We start from the raw sequence: 18492 nt of genomic DNA on the forward strand, positions 1-18492 counted from the left end.
GGAATATTATTTAATATGGAACAAATGGTGTAAATGGTTAGAGGTTAGGAATAAATAAGTAAGAAACCATACAATAGCGATGATTTATAAATTAGAAAATATTAATAAAATGGTATTAAATATGTAATGTATGTAAAGTAATAAATCGATATAATAATGAAATATAATATGGGTTCTGTCGGGCTCTCTGGTAGAATCCTCCCAAAAATTCACAGGTACAAATGTCAGACACACACTTTTGAAAATTCAAAACAATGTTCTTTATAATGAAAATTCACTTAAACTAAGCCCTCTTTTGGTATAGCAAAGAGCATTCGTCTCCAAACAAACTGGTAATTTATACAAGTCCCTTATCAGTCCTGTGATACTTAGCTTGCAGCTGTGAGGCAATTCAAAGTCCTTCTTTCACAAAGTGAAACACACTTTGCTCTGGTTTAGTTTCAAAGCAGGGAAAAATCAGCACACAAAAAGTCAAAGTCAGTAAAGCAGTCATGAAACACAACAAACGATCAGATAATCCTCCACAATGGCCAAACCCACAGGCTGCTATTTATAGCAGCCTCACTAATTACCACAGCCCCACCCAACCACAGGTGGCCTCATTTTCTTTGATAATAATCTCTCAGTTGTTGTTGCCTATGCATTGCTCTCCGCATGCATGGCTGTATCATTAACTCTTGTTCTGAATCCAAGGAGGAGCTAGATAATTGATCTCCTTCTGAGCTGTCTGCCACACTCTCCTCCTCCCTGTCACTCATGTCTTCTTGGTCAGAGGAGCCTTCATCATCAGATTCCACCGAGGGCAAAACAGGCCTGCAGCATGTGGATGTCTCCCCCACATCCACAGTCCTTGGGGCAGGAGCTGGGCCAGAGCTAACCACAACAATATGTACGGAGTAGTACATATAATATTTAAGAAATTAGGGAATCACAAATATGAATATGTGAATATGAAGGCGGGGGTGGATATCAATTGTGGATATACACTGGGAAAAATAAAGAACCATCTAGGTATCCTGATAGTCTTGAAATAAACCTTTTTCAAATTTGAACTTTCAAAATTTGGCAAGTTGAAGTATCCATGCTTTCCTCAAAAGGGTTTCTTAACCTTTTAGAAGTTCATTACAAATTCCCTGAGATCATTTTGTGCTAACAAAATGACCATTATATACAGGACTAAGGTAAGTGGACCAGGTTAAGAATAACGGATTGCTCATTTTCAACAATTCCCATTCTTCACGGTTTTGTCGTGCCTGCGTTTGTGTGTTTTCTCACAGGGCAACAAATCAAAAGAGCACATCTGATTCAAATCTTTAGCTGCATAATGTCTCTTTTGTCTCGAGTCATTTAAAGATGTCCAGTATTTTCTGATTAAATTTATGAGTTCTTTGTGGTTTTCCCTTGCAAACACAAACGGTATCATCTTGAGGTTAATGGGAAAACAAGTTCTTTGTTCCTCTTTGGAAAAGTTCTTCTCATACATTGTTTGAAGATGGGTCTACAAACATTATGGGCAACCTAACTTAATTTGGGTTACATACATAAATTGTGGGAACGGAAGATGCGCAGCAGGACAAGAATACAAGTCGGGGTTGTGCAGACCTTCAGACATTAGATTTGATTAGAAAATGCTAGATAGTAATCTGATCAATAAATTATGGTGACATGTATTTTTTAGGGAAAAAATCCAATTCCAAACCCATTTCAGAGTTGTGATTTTTCTTTGCTTGTCATTGGTGCTGTCCTGTGGTTGATTTAATTCCCCTTTCCTGATTTCAGGAACTACACCGTAGTAAATACAGAGAAAGGATTCATAGAGGTTTCCAAAATGAGTTGTCCAGGAATGAAGCTTTGCTGCCAGTTGAAACTTCAGAGCTCTCTTTGGACTGCAACAGAGGTAGGCCTCTCAACCCAACTCTTCTGAATTTGAACTCTTTTCTTCTCTGCAATCAGGGCTGGAGAGCTTTGGCCTTGCTAAACTGATTCTGAGGTTGGTCAGACATACAACGTACAAGGCTGGAAAGGAGTTTGGAAGTCTTCCAGTCCAATCCCCTACTCAGGGCAGGAGATTTCATACCAGTGATGGCAAAACTTATTTTCCTCGGGTGCCGAAACTACAAGTGTGTATGCCTACACCCACAATTCAGGGTTCCCCTGTCCCTCGTGCATTTGCACAGGATCCCACCTCTCCCTCATTTCCTGACTTTCGGTGGGACCTCGTCGAAACGTCGCCAGAAATTTCCAAATCCTACATGGGAAGAAACCCGAATATGCCAAGACCGTCATACCTGTACCCGTGAAAATCTACGAAAAACACACACACACACATATATGTGTGTGTGTGTGTGTGTGTGTGTGTGTGTGTGTGTGTGTGTATATATATATATATATATATATATATATATATATATATATATATATATTAGTTTTTGTATTGTACTTTTTATTGATGCTTTTATTGTTCTTTTTATTCGTATTATATTTACAACTATTGTTAGCCACTCAGAGTCCATTTCAGAGTGAGCAGCATATGAAAGAAAGAAAGAAAGAAAGAAAGAAAGAAAGAAAGAAAGAAAGAAAGAAAGAAAGAAAGAAAGAAAGAAATTCCAATTACAGAAAATAATTCTAAAATAGCGCAAGGTGGAATGTTGCAAGATTCTGTCCACCCTTTAAAGTGACCTTCTTACAATTAACTAGTGTTGATGTTTTCTCTTTAATCCTGAACTTAGTAAGAGACTCTAAATGTCAGATAACTTGTTTTTTCCTAAAATATATTTTAATGTAATTTTAAAAATGGCTGCACAGAAGCTTTACCATTATATATTTTTTGCCAATATTGAGATACTTATAAGACTCCCTTTTCCTTGCAAACTGTTGCTCCGTATTTTCATCCTTGGAAAAAATGAGAGAGTAAACACTATTTAAATCCATTAAATCCTATCTGGACCGGGACTCATTGCTCACAGTCACTCATGCCCTCATCACCTTGAGGTTCGACTACTGTAATGCTCTCTACATGGGGCTACCTCTGAAAAGTGTTCGGAAACTTCAGATCGTGCAGAATGCAGCTGCGAGAGCAGTCATGGGCTTACCTAGGTATGCCCATGTTTCACCAACACTCCGCAGTCTGCATTGGCTGCCGATCAGTTTCCGGTCACAATTCAAAGTGTTGGTTATGACCTTTAAAGCCCTTCATGGCATTGGACCAGAATATCTCCGAGACCGCCTCCTGCCGCACGAATCCCAGCGACCGATTAGGTCCCACAGAGTGGGCCTTCTCCAGGTCCCGTCAACTAAACAATGTCGGTTGGCGGGCCCCAGGGGAAGAGCCTTCTCTGTGGCGGCACCGGCCCTCTGGAACCAGCGCCCCCCGGAGATTAGAACTGCCCCTACTCTCCCTGCCTTCCGTAAACTCCTTAAAACCCACCTTTGCCGTCAGGCATGGGGGAACTGAAACATCTCCCCCTGGGCATGTTTAATTTATACATGGTATGCTTGTGTGTGTGTCTGTTAGTATATGGGCTTTTTAAATCTTCAAATATTTTAAATTTAGTCGGATTATTTATGATTTGTTCCACTTGTTGTGAGCCGCCCCGAGTCTTCGGAGAGGGGCGGCATATAAATCCAAATAATTAATAAATAAATAAATAAATAAATAAATAAATAAATAAATAAATAAATAAATAAATAAATAAATAAATAAATAAATAAATTTTCTTTTCATCTCTTACAGGACCAAAAGATTTACATATATAGTTTACAAGGAATGTGTCCTCTGAAGACTCCACAGAAAGGCATAGACACGCCAGCTGTCGTCACCTGCTTCCTTGCAGTGCCTTTGATGAAAAAGGTAAAACAAAAGAGATTTCAAACACAAGGCACTCACAACTTCCACGTACACCAAAAATTACATTTGAATGTTCTTTATTTTTTTTTCTTAGAATAGCTGAAGATACCTGAAGGGCTGTCAATTTCACGGCAGAATTAAAGCAACACCTCCACCTGCTGATAGGTTAGGGAATTAAATAACCCCCCTGTTTGAATGCTTGAGCATTCCTTCCGCTCTATAATACATGGCGTGGCCAATCTTAGTTTACCAAAATATCAGCAGAATCAAATTTTTATCATCGTCGTCATCATGCCATCACCATTTACTAACAGTAGCTACTTGGTTTACTGGTTTTATAATTTATGTTTTGTCTAATTTGTATAAGCCTAGGTTTTATGATTGCGAGTGACTCAGAATTGTTCTTTTTTAAGTTGGGCAGCCAAAAAATCCAAGTTATTTGCCACTTTTCATATTGATTACGATAACTTCTATCTCAGTCAATGACCTGGTCTTCTGTATTTCTCCCTCAGACCTTCCTAAGCTAACAGTCTATCCTGGTCTTTCCTATGTTAGTTCAGCAACCGTAAACAGAATTAAGAAAAAAAAAGTGGTTATGTTCTGTCGGGCTCTCTGGCAGACTCCTCCCGAAAATTCACAGGTACAAATTTCAGACACACACACACGTTTGAAAATTCAAAACAATGTTCTTTATAATGAAAATTCACTTAAACTAAGCCCTCTTTCGGTATAGCAAAGAGCACTCGTCCCCAAACAAACTGGTAATTTGTACAAGTCCCTTATCAGTTCTGTGATACTTAGATTGCAGCTGTGAGGCAATTCACAGTCCTTCTTCTTTCACAAAATGAAACACACTTTGCTCTGGTTTAGTTTCAAAGCGTGGAAAAATCAGCACACAAAAGGTCAAAGGCAGCAAAGCAGGCATGAAGCACAATGATCAGATAATCCTCCACAATGGCCAAACCCACAGGCTGCTATTTATAGCAGCCTCACTAATCACCACAGCCCCACCCAACCACAGGTGGCCTCATTTTCTTTGATAATAATCTCTCAGTTGTTGCTGCCTATGCATCGCTCTCCGCATGCGTGGCTGTATCATTAACTCTTGTTCTGAATCCAAGGAGGAGCGAGATAATTGATCTCCTTCTGAGCTGTCTGCCACACTCTCCTCCTCCCTGTCACTCATGTCTTCTTGGTCAGAGGAGCCTTCATCATCAGATTCCACCGGGGGCAAAACAGGCCTGCAGCATGTGGATGTCTCCCCCACATCCACAGTCCTTGGGGCAGGAGCTGGGCCAGAGCTAACCACAACAGGTTATAACAGTCCCGGTATCATTTCTCCTTTTTTAAAAAAATTCCAAAACTATTCTTAAAAAGGCATCTTTGGAACAATATCTGACTTTCAAATGTCTTTGGAACTAGAAAAGTTTGATCAGCTGGACTTTGCTAGGAATGCAAAAGCTGTTTAAACACGGCTTTGTTTTCCTGTATGGCTCATGCAAGGGTGGGTGGAATATGTGAAAATTCTGCCTCAAAGGTAATTATTTTTCCACTCCAGATCTTACAACTGTATATTTTCTTTCTGCCTTTCTTCACCGGGAATTTTTTCCTAGAGGTTTTTACAGGGAAGCTCATGGATTATTTTTGTGATCCGGGTCCATATTTTTTTTTTTTAACCCCCACACTTCTTATTCATTTTATCTCCCTGGTGGATATTTTAAACTCCTTTTTTTTTTTTAGCAAGATAGATTGTTCTCTCAAATAATTTTACATTAGTCAGTAAAACAGCAGGAGAGCATTATTTAAAGATATATTAAAATGATAGCGCTATAATGATGCACAGCAAGATTAATCACTTGCCTTGTAATACTTGGTTATATCCTGATTGTACAAATACACCATGAAAAATGATTAGCGAATTTCAAGCTTTCTTTTAACTTTCAGTTCAATTGTTTCCTCGTTTCCATCTTCTTTTGAGTGCCATGCTCAAAAGTGGCTTGCCTTGCCCAAGTTCATAAATTTAATTTTAATAGATTTGAGAGATTGCCTATTATTCCTGATTGTTTAATTGGAAAGGATAACATTTGCCAAGATAGCATTATGCAAATGACCTGATTGTGAATCATCTGCGTAACCGCATTATTATAAAAATTATGTATGTGCAAGGGAAATAGGTATTATTCCTTGCATACTCAGGATTATGAGTTGATAACTGCAGAACTGCAGAAAAAGCAATTAAGGCCAACCTGCCTTCCATTGAGGACCTGTATACTGCGTGAGTCAAAAAGAGAGCCATGAAAATATTTACTGACCCCTCGCCTCCTGGACATAAATTGTTTCAACTCCTACCCCCAAAACGACATTATAGAGCACTTCACACCAGATCAACTGGACACAAGAACAGTTTTGCCCCAAATGCCATCGCTCTGCTAAACAAATAATTCCCTCAACAAACTATTCACTAAGTCTGCATTACTATTACCAATAGTCTTCTCATCGTTGCTATCATCCATCTTCACCCACATATGACTGCAACTGTAGTCGTAAGTTGAGAATTACCTGCACTGTGCCTGTATACATTTGAAATACTGTGTTCAGTTCTGGAGACCTCACCTACAAAAAGATATCGATAAAATTGAACAGGTCCAAAGACAGGCTACAAAAATGGTGGAAGGTCTTAAGCATAATACTGATCAGGAAAGATGCAATGAACTCAACCTGTATAGTTTGGAGGACAGAAGGGAAAGGGGGGACATGATCGAAACATTTAAATATGTCAAAGGGTTAAATAAGGTTCAGGAGGGAAGTGTTTTCAGTAGGAAAGTAAACACAAGAACAAGGGGGCACAATCTGAGGTTAGTTGGGGGAAAGATCAGAAGCAATGTGAGAAAATATTATTTGACTGAAAGAGGAGTAGATGCTTGGAACAAACTTCCAGCAGATGTGGTTGGTAAATCCACAGGAACTGAATTTAAGGATGCCTGGGAGAAACATATATCCATCCTAAGATGAAATACAGGATAAGGGCAGACTGGATGGACCAGGAGGTCTTTTTCTGCCGTCAATCTTCTATGTTTCTATGTTTACTCTGCTCAAAACTACATGTGTGCAAAACCTTGACCTGGTTGTTTGTGTTTGTCTATCTCTAGAACTGCTGTGTGGTCCTGGCTGGCTTATCTGATGGACTGGTTGCAGTTTTCCAAGTCAAGGATGATGTCCCGCAGGACAATTGCTGCTATCTTTGCTCCCACACGGCAAACCGTTGCTTGTTCAACATCTGTGATGACGACCCCCGCCAGAATCCTTACCCTGTGAAAGCCATGGAAACGGCGAACAGCGGAGCGGAAGTCTGGTACAGCAATGGCCCTGGCATCCTTATCATAGACTGCAAAGCCATGGAAATCACCAGGCGACTGGAGCCTTACGGCCCGCCATCCGCAGTGGTATCCATCGTGCGCAGCTCCGATTGCAATGGGGAAGAAGTGGTCTGGTGCTTAGATGATACCACCAACTTCCTGGTGATGTACTACACCTCTACCTATCAGCTCTGCGCCCGATACTTCTGTGGGGACTGTAGCCCCCTGAGGGACATGTTCACGATTCAGCAGCCTTCAACCTTGATTCCTACAACGCTAACGGCCAACAGGGACGTGGCCCCTGAAAGCACCGCTTTGGCCAACGTGAGCATCCTTCAGAGCCGAGAACTGGGCACTCAAATACTAAACCATCAGGACTCCCTGACAGACTACTGCTCCATGTCCTCTTACTCGCCATCATCTCCCAACAGGATCCTGAGATCTTCCTCAAGTTTCCCTAGCTCACCTGCAAGTTCCTCTAGCACACCTTTTTTGACCGACTGTGAAGACCTCAACAAGCTTCAGGAGCCAAACCTTCCTTCCGAGAAGTCTGAAACATTTCTCCAAGCTGTGCGGGTCTTACCTGTAAAAGATCTCTTGTGGATTCCCAGGTAAATTGGGTTGGGAGCCACGGTGAGCACAATTTTCAGTGCTTTCACCAGATTTTGGTCATGACCTTTAAAGCCCTACATGGCATTGGACCAGAGTACCTCCGGAACCGCCTGCTACCGCATGAATCCCAGCGGCCGATAAGGTCCTACAGAGTTGGCCTTCTCCGGGTCCCGTTGACTAAACAATGTCGTCTGGCGGGCCCCAGGGGAAGAGCCTTCTCTGTGGTGGCCCCGGCCCTCTGGAATCAACTCCCCCCGGAGATTAGAACTGCTCCCACCCTCCTTGTCTTCCGTAAACTACTTAAGACCCACCTAAACCGCCAGGCATGGGGGATTTGAGACACCTTTCCCCCAGGCTTATTATAATTTATGTTTGGTATGTATGTGCTGTTTGGTTTTTAATTATGATAGGGTTTTTAGTTTTTTTAATATTAGATTTGTGCCAGTATAATATTATTTTTATCGTTGTTGTGAGCCGCCCCGAGTCTTCGGAGAGGGGCGGCATACAAATCTAATAAATAATAATAATAATAATAATAATAATTATTATTATTATTATTATTATTATTATTATTATTTCCACGATTTTCCAAAATAATTTCTCTGGAAAGCATGGGAAGCATCTAAACATTTATTACTTGAATTGGGAGCTGTTGCTAAATGTTTAGATGTCTTCCCATGCTTCCAGATAAATTGTTTTGGAAAATCATGGAGATCTCGTGAAAGTTTAATTGAATTTAGAGCCATAGCAGTTTCTGAAGATCTCATTTTCTCAGATAAATTGTGTTGGGAACCATAGGGAATGCATGAAGTTTAATTAATAAGGCTGCTTATCCCTTTCCCTGGCTATTTAAAGATTTTATTATGTGATACTTTTCTCAAATTCCCATCTGACATTCTCATACATCAAGGAGCAGAACAATGCTGATGTTCAAGATTTCATGCCAGAAAAAAATGCCCAGTGGTTCAGATTAAATAAATTCTTTAAAATGCTCATATAAACCTGAGGTTCTTTTTTCCTGATGTCATTAAGACTGTCATTAAGTGTTGTACCTTATGATTCTTGACAAACTTATCTTTTCTTTCATGTACAATGAGAGCATATGCACCAAAACCAAATTTGTCGTGTGCCCAATCACACTTAGCCAATAATATTCTATTCTATTCTATTTTTAAAAAACAGTTTTATTGAATTCAAAATAAATCAACATACAGTAGTCCCTCACCTATCGCTGGTGTTACGTTCCAGACCTGGCCGCAATAGGTGAAATCCGCGATGGGGAATTTATTGACTGATAGTACTTATTTAAGTATTTATATTGTAATTGTTTGGTAAGTTTTCATTGTTTTAAGTGTTTATAAACCCTTCCCACACAGTATTTATTTTAGATACAGTATTTAAATACAGTATTTACAATTTTAGATTTTTTTTTTTAAAACCTGCCGATCGAGTTCGGCGGGCTGTTTAAATCTGCCGATCGACTTCCTCAGAAACCCGCGATGAAGTGAAGCCGCAGTAGGTGAAGCGCGGTATAGCGAGGGACTACTGTACACACATACAACATACAAAATACAAAAACATAATACAAAATACATACATATATATACAAAATCAACATACTGTATATAAAAAAGAAAGAAAAAAAGGGAAAAGGATACACATGCACACACATATGTATGTATGTATGTATGTATGTATGTATGTATGTATGTATATATTCATATCCGTACGCATATATTACAGCATTATGTATCGCTATTGTAAGTCAATTATATACTTAACTTTAATTTTCCTCCTGTCCTTATTATCTTTTATCAGTTATCATCTTTCATCATTCTGTTCTAGTCTATGTAAACTGAATTCTGATGGTTGGAGAAAATTTATGGGGGGCAAAAACCTATTCTTTCATGCCCTACTTTTGGGTTTTGTGTAAAGATCTACTTGGCCACTTTGGGGAACAAGACAATGGAGTAAATATATGGATCTGATTTTTTTCCTATTATTAGTAGCTGAATTAACACTGGGGAAAAGAAAAAAGTCAATCTGTGAATCTGGAAATCCCAGTTAAGATCTGCCCTCTTCCATAAACTCTTCTCCCCTACTTCCCTTTCCGATGTATGCCGAAGTCCATGACCAGCTCATTTCTCCATTCTAGGCAAGGTGGTGATATCATTGTGATTGGCTTGGAGAAGGAAGCCATCTCTCAGCGGGGGAGAGTCATTGCTGTGCTGAAGGCTGTGGAGCTGGCCTCCTACGGGTAAAGGGGAACTGGAAAGACAAATGATGCTATGAGTGACTGGTCCACAGTCAAAGGGTTAATTTTAGGCAGGAACAGGGAAGGGCTGCTGAGCAAGGATCCTGTTCTGCACCAAGATGAAACTTAAATTAAAGTTAACTTCAAAACTAACAAATTATGATAAAAGAAAATGTATCTACCTATCAGGTGCAAACTATCAGGACTACATGTTAAGATCCAGTTAGTCTGATGTATTGCTCATGCCTATACACAAGAATATAGTCAACCAACAGTCAGTACTAAATTGATACTAGATAACAGTCAACGGAATTCAAGAGAGGTTAGACTTAGAGCATTTGTGGGAATGTAATGATTCTAGGCTGATTACTCTCTGAACTTTGCCCCTCCAGGCTCTGCCTGTCCTCTTACAATATTATGCTAAAAACAAGGAAGAACCTGAACTACCGTATTTTTCAGAGTATAGGATGCACCTTTTTCCTCCCCAAAAGAGACTGAAATTGTTGTATGTCCAGGGCTGCCTGTTCTACCAAGAAATAATTCTCCTTGGTAAATTCTCTGGAGGGGTCTGTAATATGGCAAATGATTTAGCTTTACTAGATAAGTGGTCAAAGCAATGGGAACTGCAGTGTAATGTTTCCAAATGTAAATGTAAACATGCCTGGGATAAACATATATCCATCCTAAGATAAAATACAGGAAATAGTATAAGGGCAGACTAGATGAACCATGAGGTTTTTTTGCCGTCAATCTTCTATGTTTCTAAATCATTCCGTGTTTTATTATTTCAGGTCCCTGGTTGATGCTGCTGTTCTGGCCAAAGACCGGGTTGTGTGTTGCTTCCAAAATGAGTCGATGGAATGGCGCTTGGCTCTTTGGAAGAGCTGGGGGGCCAAAGACTTTGATCTTTTCTACCAATCGCATGAAGAATTGGGGAGACTTGAAATTTGCTTGCGCAAGAGAAGGTAGTGTCTGTAGATCAGAGGCCCCGGACAGAAAACTGACACCCTTTGATATTTTGAAGACGCCCAAACTTTTCAAAAAAGGGAGTGGTCGCTCCCTGGTTCTGCTGCTAAGAAGAAACCAAAGAAGCTTGTTCATCTTCATACATTTGGATTCCCAGCCACATAACTATCAAACAAACATCCACAACTCCTTCTTCCAATCCGATGTGGATGTAAACCAACCAACTCCATCTCTGTAATGCTGTTTTGTGTTGTAGCCCATTGCTAAACACAACGCTTTGGAGGTGTTTTCTTCCAGGATAGAATATGACTGACAATTGCACGTCAACTTTCACTCTTGTAGTAGACTACGGGGGGGGGGGGGGGAGTCCAGTTGTGATTAAAAATTGTGCCTGTATGAAATTCTCCAGTTCTGACAGTATGAAAACAATTAAACTACCAGTAGGTTAAATGAAGGTGTATGAAGAACGCCTGGTTGTGGTGGAAAGGGCCTTCATATTTCTTACTCAACCTGTCTCAGAATATATTTGCAGTATATTTTAGGTCAGTGATGGCAAAGAAATCAAATTAATAATAAATAAATAAAGCTCGTTTTTTTGCTTGGGTATTAAAAGGGGGTGCACCAATAATGCAATGCCCTCCTCTCCACGCATTTGCACACAACACCCACCCAGTACACATGCGTGCAGAACTCACTGAAGCCTCCAGACTTCTGTTAGGCCTGTTGTGCCTTTTTTCACTCTCCCCAGGCTTCAGGGAAGCCTCCGGAACCTGTGGATGGTAAAAAACAGACCCAACGGGCTGAACTTCTAGTAGGCACATTGGGCCCCTTTTTTGCCATCCACAGGCTTTCCTGAAGCCCCAGGAGGGTGAAAAACAGCTCAGTGGGCCTACCAGAAGAACTTCCTGTAGGCCCATTGGGTCTGTTTTTCACCATCCACAGGCTCAAGAGGATTTCCTGAAGCCTGGGGAGGGTGATAAATGGTCTCCCCTGCCCTCTGGAAGTGCAAAAAAGTTGGCTGGCCAGCATGCACATGCGCACTGAAGCTGACATAGGGCAATGCCTTGTGTGCTCTCAGATATGGCTCCACGTGCCACCTCTGGTTTGCCATCACGATTCTAGATTAACTCTTCCACGTTAAACCCAATGCACTTAAGAATATAATTATAAAACATGGAAACTCTCAGTTCCACAGAAGCAAAGTTTCCACCACGTTTTGAGGCTGGCCCCAAATGAATGCAAGTGAAATCATTTAGGGATCAGGGACTAAATTGCGATGAGTGTGTTTGTTTGTTTGTGTGTGTGTGTGTGTAATGTGTTCTTATCATTTTATCATCATCATCAATTAAGAGCCGTGGTGGTGCAATGGTTAGAATGCAATATTGTAGACTGATTCTGCCCACAGCCAGGCGTTCGATCCTGATCGGCTCAAGGTTGACCCAGCCTTCCATCCTTTTGAGATTGGTAAAATGCGGAACCAGATTGCTGGGGGAAAGAGGCTGACGTTGTTAACCACTTAGAAATATATAGAGGTATATAAGTCTTAAGTGCTGTTGCTATCATTTCAGCCTTATCGGAGCCAATCAAGACACAACAAAAACATATCACATTTATATTTTTAGGAATGTATTGACAATTGGAAGAGGATTTTTTGACATCGTTTTTCCAACAGAAGGAAACTAGAAAATGCATTCTGATCTCATTTTGGTTTGGTTTGTTATACATTCACTCTTATTGCTACTGCGTTCCTACTATATTCCATCCCCCATCCCATCCCATTCTCCTCTACTCTACTCTAAGGTTGAGTATTTGTACCTTGTGATTCTTGACAAATGTACATTTTCTTTTATGTACACTGACAGCATATGCACTAAAGACAAATTCCTTGTGTGTCCATACTTGGCCAATAAAACATTCTATTCTGTTCTATTCTATTCTATTCTACTCTACTCTACTCTACTCTACTCTACTCTACATTTCTTTTCAGTTCTGTTCTGTTCTGTTCTGTTCTACTCTATTCTACTCTATTCTACTCTACTCCACTCCACCCCATCCCATTTCATTCTATTCTATTCTTACCATTCCTATAATCCAGAGTTGGAACAAACAAGCCTTCCAGATTGTTAAACTATCATTCCCAATTCTAAAACATTTGGTGAGAAATGATTCCAGAGACAGAGAGTAGAATGCAGAACTGCCATTTTTGTGAAGTAGCCCTGAGCATTATTCATACTATGCATTTGCACTAACCCTTGGTATCCTTCTCCAACCCAGAAATAGAGATAGTTGTTGGCTTTATACATATTAACAGAGTTTATATTACTGTCTGAAATAAGTTTATAAAAATGCCACCAAGGCTGTGCTGTGGCAAATATAAAAGGAATCCTTTTGTAAATGCATGGATAGATGATTTTTGTTTGTTTGTTTTAAAAAAACATCCTGGTTTTTAAAAAATGTTTGTGCATTGTCTGCATTTTGAAACTTATTTATTTGTTACATTTATTTGCTGCCCGTCTTTTGTTTCAACGTGGCTACTGGGTGGTGAGTCCTTGCTGAAAATTGGGAGTTGTCCACAATACACACATCAGTTGGGAGCTAATTGTTAGAATTTAGATGCAAGCTGCTTTTCAGTGACCTTATTCCAGAACAACGGATTTCTCAAAATAAATCAGTTTGCCCAAGAATCAGAGGATGCAACTCAGACACTTGGTCAGCAGGTGAGAGTTACATCTGCTGAAGTTGTCATGGTACCTTCCACATCAATTTAAGATTTGTTACAGGAAGCTGAAATAAGCTTGGTTTGGAAGCAAAGCCGTATTTTGGACATTTACACAGTGAACAAGTACAAAATTGGCAAAGGAGGTTTAGCACCCACCCCTCTCCTACAAAAATGAAGAATAGAATAGAATAGAATAGAATAAAAGAGTTGGAAGGGACCTTGTAGAATAAGATAGGAAGGGACGGGACGGGACGGGACGGGACGGGACGGGGTGGGGTAGGGTAGGACAGGACAGGACAGGACAGGCAACTTTAAGACTTGTGGGCATCAACTCCCAGAATTCTCGAGCCAGCTATGCTGAAGTCCAAAAGTCTTTAAGATGCCAAGTTTGAAGACCTCTGCAGTCAAATGGCTGCTGAGAATCTTCATCCAGTCAGCAATCCATTCAAAAGAATCATTTTAAGGCTTTTGGAAACATCAGAAGAGTAAGGACCCTGAATTTTTTTTTGGAGGGGCATTACATTCCTCAGTCTGGGGCCATCACTAAGAAGGCCTTGTCTCTATCTTCTCTTTGTATTAATTTGTTTAAATTTAAATGTTATGGGGTTTTTGTTTCTTAGTCAATGTTCTGTAAGCCTGGTCTATTTTGTAGCTTACAAATTCAGCCTGTAATGAGAATCTGAATTTGGACTAAGCTAACACCTAGTATTTTAGGACTCATGATAAGCTAAAGCACCAATCTTAAACCATCTTTTTTTTTGGAAAAGCTGTTACTTCTGGAGCATAACGATGAACGGCTTTGACCACTCTGCCTTAAAACAGTGTCATTCCAGATGTAGAGGGATTACAAAATCCAGGTGTCCTGGTCCACTCTGGGGCACCAGTTTGGAGACAATTGCTTAAGTTAATAATGCCCCTAAATCAAGACACTAGAGGGAGTCTGATCTACAGAGTAATCAAACAACTTCCATAATTCCATTAGCAGCTGGATACCAAGATAAGACAACTGAATGAAACGCTGTACGTCTTTTTTATTTCTTTTTTGCCTTCAGTTGTAGCATCAGAACTTGACCAATGAAATTTCTAAGCCAACTTTATTGCTTTGGTTTTGTTTTAGTGCGATGTGAAGCCACCTTCAGTGATTTATTCCAGAAATTGTGGCTTAAGACTAGAGTATGAATTCAGCACATCTCATGAAGACATCAGGGCTTCCCCATCCACAAGCACTTAAATGGAATTCTTTCAAGAATTATATATTAATATGAAGACACCATGAGTGTTTTTTAAAATAATTTTAAATTGATTTTTATAGTATAAAAATGCACACAACACAAAACAGTGGACATTGAATTGTACGCCTGCCACCCAACAACATACATTCAGTCCCTCCACCAAATAAGGGTGTACTAATTTATACTTTTTTACAACCAGGAACATCAACGTATTTGCAAAATGTAGAGTGATTCCAATTTGTTCTTTATGGCTCGGTCTCGAATTCTACGAGCCATAAAACCTCTGACCCTGTCCCATCTTCTCATCAGTTTTTCCACTTGATTTTCATCAATTGAATTCATTTTAATTTCCATAATTTCAAATTGAATGTGTTCCACCATGTACCAATACCCGTTTTGTAACATCCATTTTATCGCATCCTTCCAACCTAAAACTAGAGACACCATGAGTTTGACTACCAGTTGAAGATGTTCATCTTTTGCTAAGCATTGCAGCAAATACTTTGTCTTGTGAATTTCCATACTCTGTAATAAATACAGGCATCAGGTTCAAAATTGAGGAGCTGTGAGTTCTAGTCTCTCCTTAAGTATAAAATCATCTGCATGTCCATGGGCCAGTCACATTCTCTTAGCCCTAGGAAAAAAGCAACGGCAAACTGCTTCCAAAATCTTGCCAAGAAAACTCCAGTCAGACACCAAGGATCAAAAACTGAATTAAAAGTGCACCAAAATTTTAAAAAATTCAAAACCAATCTTTTTTGGGGTGGGATGGGGGGGGGAGTAATGGTCAAAACCTGAAATCTAGCAGTCTTGTCTTTTCATTGATTGAAAATCCATCTTATTTGTCTCTGTCTTCTTTTTTTTTTTTTAAAAAATATTGCTGTTCTCTACCTGAAATAAGTCAAACCTGAAATCTAGGAATCTTGTCCTTTAATTGATTGAGAATCTATCATATTTGTCTTGGTCTTTTGAAAAATACTGTTGTTCTCTACTGAACACAGTTTCCTAATGTTTCCACATCTCTAAAATCAAAAAGTTGGAAATTAAGCTGTTCAGAAATTTAGGAGAGGAATTGGAACACTTCGGCCCACAAACTTCACATAGCTCACACAGAATCTATATTCTCCTATTCCTGCAGCTACCTGCAGTAGCGAAGTTGGAAAAAGCATCTCTTGAAAATTGTAGAAAGCTGCCAAAACAGACCATCAGGGGTTCTCAGTGGAAGGCAGAATTTTATGTTCAAAATGATAATGCAATAACACTGTTACTTTTGGCTCCTCCGGTGTACACAAACACATGTTCTTGGGAATGTCATAACATTTCAAAATGCATAACCCAGTAGAAAGCTCTTGGGGACATTATCTTTATCCTTCTGCATTTCTGATTTTCTCAGTATCCCAGGCACACCAAAAAGAAAATTGCTTCCATGCATTAAATATCTCACACTACTATTCAAAATGTGTCTTTTCAGAAGCGAGTCTTGCTAAATTTAGTAAAGTTGACTCTCAGATGCCCTGAGTGAAAAAAATCTGCCTTGACTGACTGATTGCCATCAAATTGTTCCAACTCTTAGCAAATACATAGAGAGATTAGACTTCAACCTGATCCTTCAAACAATCCACGCAACACTATTGTGATTAAGTTCATCCACTTCTCCTCTGTACAACTTTCCCCAGCACTGTAGACTTTTTGAGAGATAGAAATATAGTATCTTTTGACTAGTTCATTTTTTTATTTGTTTGTTTGTTTGTTTATTTAGTTTGTTTGTGATTTGATTTGATTTGATTTGATTTGATTTGATTTGATTTGATTTGTATGCTGCCCCTCTCCGTAGACTCGGGGTGGCTAACAACAGTAATAAAAATAGCATATAACATTCCAATATTAAAATAGTTAAAAACCCTTATTATAAAACCAAACATACATACAGACATACCATGCATAAAATTGTAAAGGCCTAGGGGGAAAGAGTATCTCAGTTCCTCCATGCCTGGCGGCCGAGGTGGGTTTTAAGAAGCTTACGAAAAACAAGGAAGGTGGGGGCAATTCTAATCTCTGGGGGGAGTTGGTTCCAGAGGGCCGGGGCCGCCACAGAGAAGGCTCTTCCCCTGGGTCCTGCCAAGTGACATTGTTTAGTTGACTGGACCCAGAGAAGACCCACTCTATGGGACCTAACTGGTCGCTGGGATTCGTGCAGCAGAAGGCGGTCCCTGAGATAATCTGGTCCGGTGCCATGTTCATACTGTGTTCCCTTATATGCTTCATTGTACAAAGTCGTGGTGGCACAGTGGTTAGAATGCAGTATTGCAGGTTGACTCTGCCCTCTGCCAGGAGTTTGATCCTCACCGGCTCAAGGTTGACTCAGCCTTCCCTCCTTCCGAGGTGGCCAAAATGAGGACCCAAAATTGTGAGGGGCAATAGGCTGACTCTGTAAACTGCTTAGAGAGGGCTGTGAAGCAGTATATAAGTCTAAGTGTTTTTGCTATGGTGAGTGATTGTTAGTGTGGGTGATCCTTATTAATACTCTTTCTTTCAAGAAATGTTACATTAAACATCGGTTCCCATTCATATACTTTCGACATTGTTATCTTAGCAGAGGGAACATATAATCTTAAAAAAAAAGAAAAAACCTGGCAAGAGAACCAGTTCAGACCACACTGGGCTATAAGACGATTGGTAAAGGCTCAGCTGGCATTCTTGAAACTTCCTGCTCTTCCTACTCTTGTGTAACCCAGGCTTCCTGTCTAGCTCCTTTTCACTGCTGGAGATTTATTTGCCTTTTACCCTTTTGCTGTCTTTTTCCTTTTCTTTAATGAAAGCCCTCCTGTTCTGCAGATGATTAAGGAACCCAAAAGTTAATTAAAAGCATTTATATCCAACCTTTTTGCAAATGCTCAGTGATGCAAGCTCCCTGGGACGGGGAAGAGCTGATTAACTAAATAACAATTTTATTTCCACCCCTTCACTTTGTATAATTAATGTTTATAATCTTACATTATACAGGGTTGACTTTGGGATTTTCTGTTTGAAGACCCCAAAGTTCTATTTTGTGTCTCATATCTCTAGTCTTCCTGATATGAAAGGAAGACTAGAAAGAGATGTTTCTGTAGATTATTAGTCCTTGGAAAAACAAACAGTAAGAAATTAAATGACTCTTTCTATTACAGTGATGCCTCATCTTACAAACGCCTTATCATGCAAACTTTTTGAGATACAAACCCGGGGTTTAAGATTTTTTTGCCTCTTCATACAAACTATTTTCACCTTACAAACCCACCACCGCCGCTGGGATGTCCCGCCTCCGGACTTCCATTGCCAGCGAAGCACCCATTTTTGCGCTGCTGGGATTCCCGAGAGGATCCCCTCCATGGGAAATCCCACCTCCGGATTTCTGTGTTTTTGCAATGTTGCAGGGGAATCCCAGCAGCTCAAAAATGGGCACTTCGGCTGGCAAAAGGGGTGAATTTTGGGCTTGCACGCATTAATCGCTTTTCCATTGATTCCTA

General features: G+C 39.9%; 1 protein-coding gene across 2 annotated transcripts in view; it reads left to right on the forward strand.

The window, feature by feature from the left end:
- Positions 1-13504, forward strand: part of LRRK1 (leucine rich repeat kinase 1) — a 96588-nt gene extending 83084 nt beyond the window's left edge. The window contains exons 30-34 of one of the 2 annotated variants that reach the window (XM_070763610.1): positions 1780-1897; positions 3734-3850; positions 6997-7814; positions 9971-10072; positions 10861-13504. In XM_070763610.1, the coding sequence (XP_070619711.1) occupies positions 1780-1897; positions 3734-3850; positions 6997-7814; positions 9971-10072; positions 10861-11038 (1333 nt within the window). In that variant the 3' untranslated portion in view covers positions 11039-13504. Of the gene's footprint in view, positions 1-1779; positions 1898-3733; positions 3851-4402; positions 4454-6996; positions 7815-9970; positions 10073-10860 lie in introns of those variants that run through there. The other variant, XM_070763611.1, reaches the window with a different exon arrangement.
- Positions 13505-18492: the final 4988 nt, after the last annotated feature.

The sequence above is a fragment of the Erythrolamprus reginae genome, chromosome 10 (assembly GCF_031021105.1).
Source record: "Erythrolamprus reginae isolate rEryReg1 chromosome 10, rEryReg1.hap1, whole genome shotgun sequence".
NCBI classification, from domain to species: Eukaryota; Metazoa; Chordata; class Lepidosauria; order Squamata; family Dipsadidae; genus Erythrolamprus; species Erythrolamprus reginae.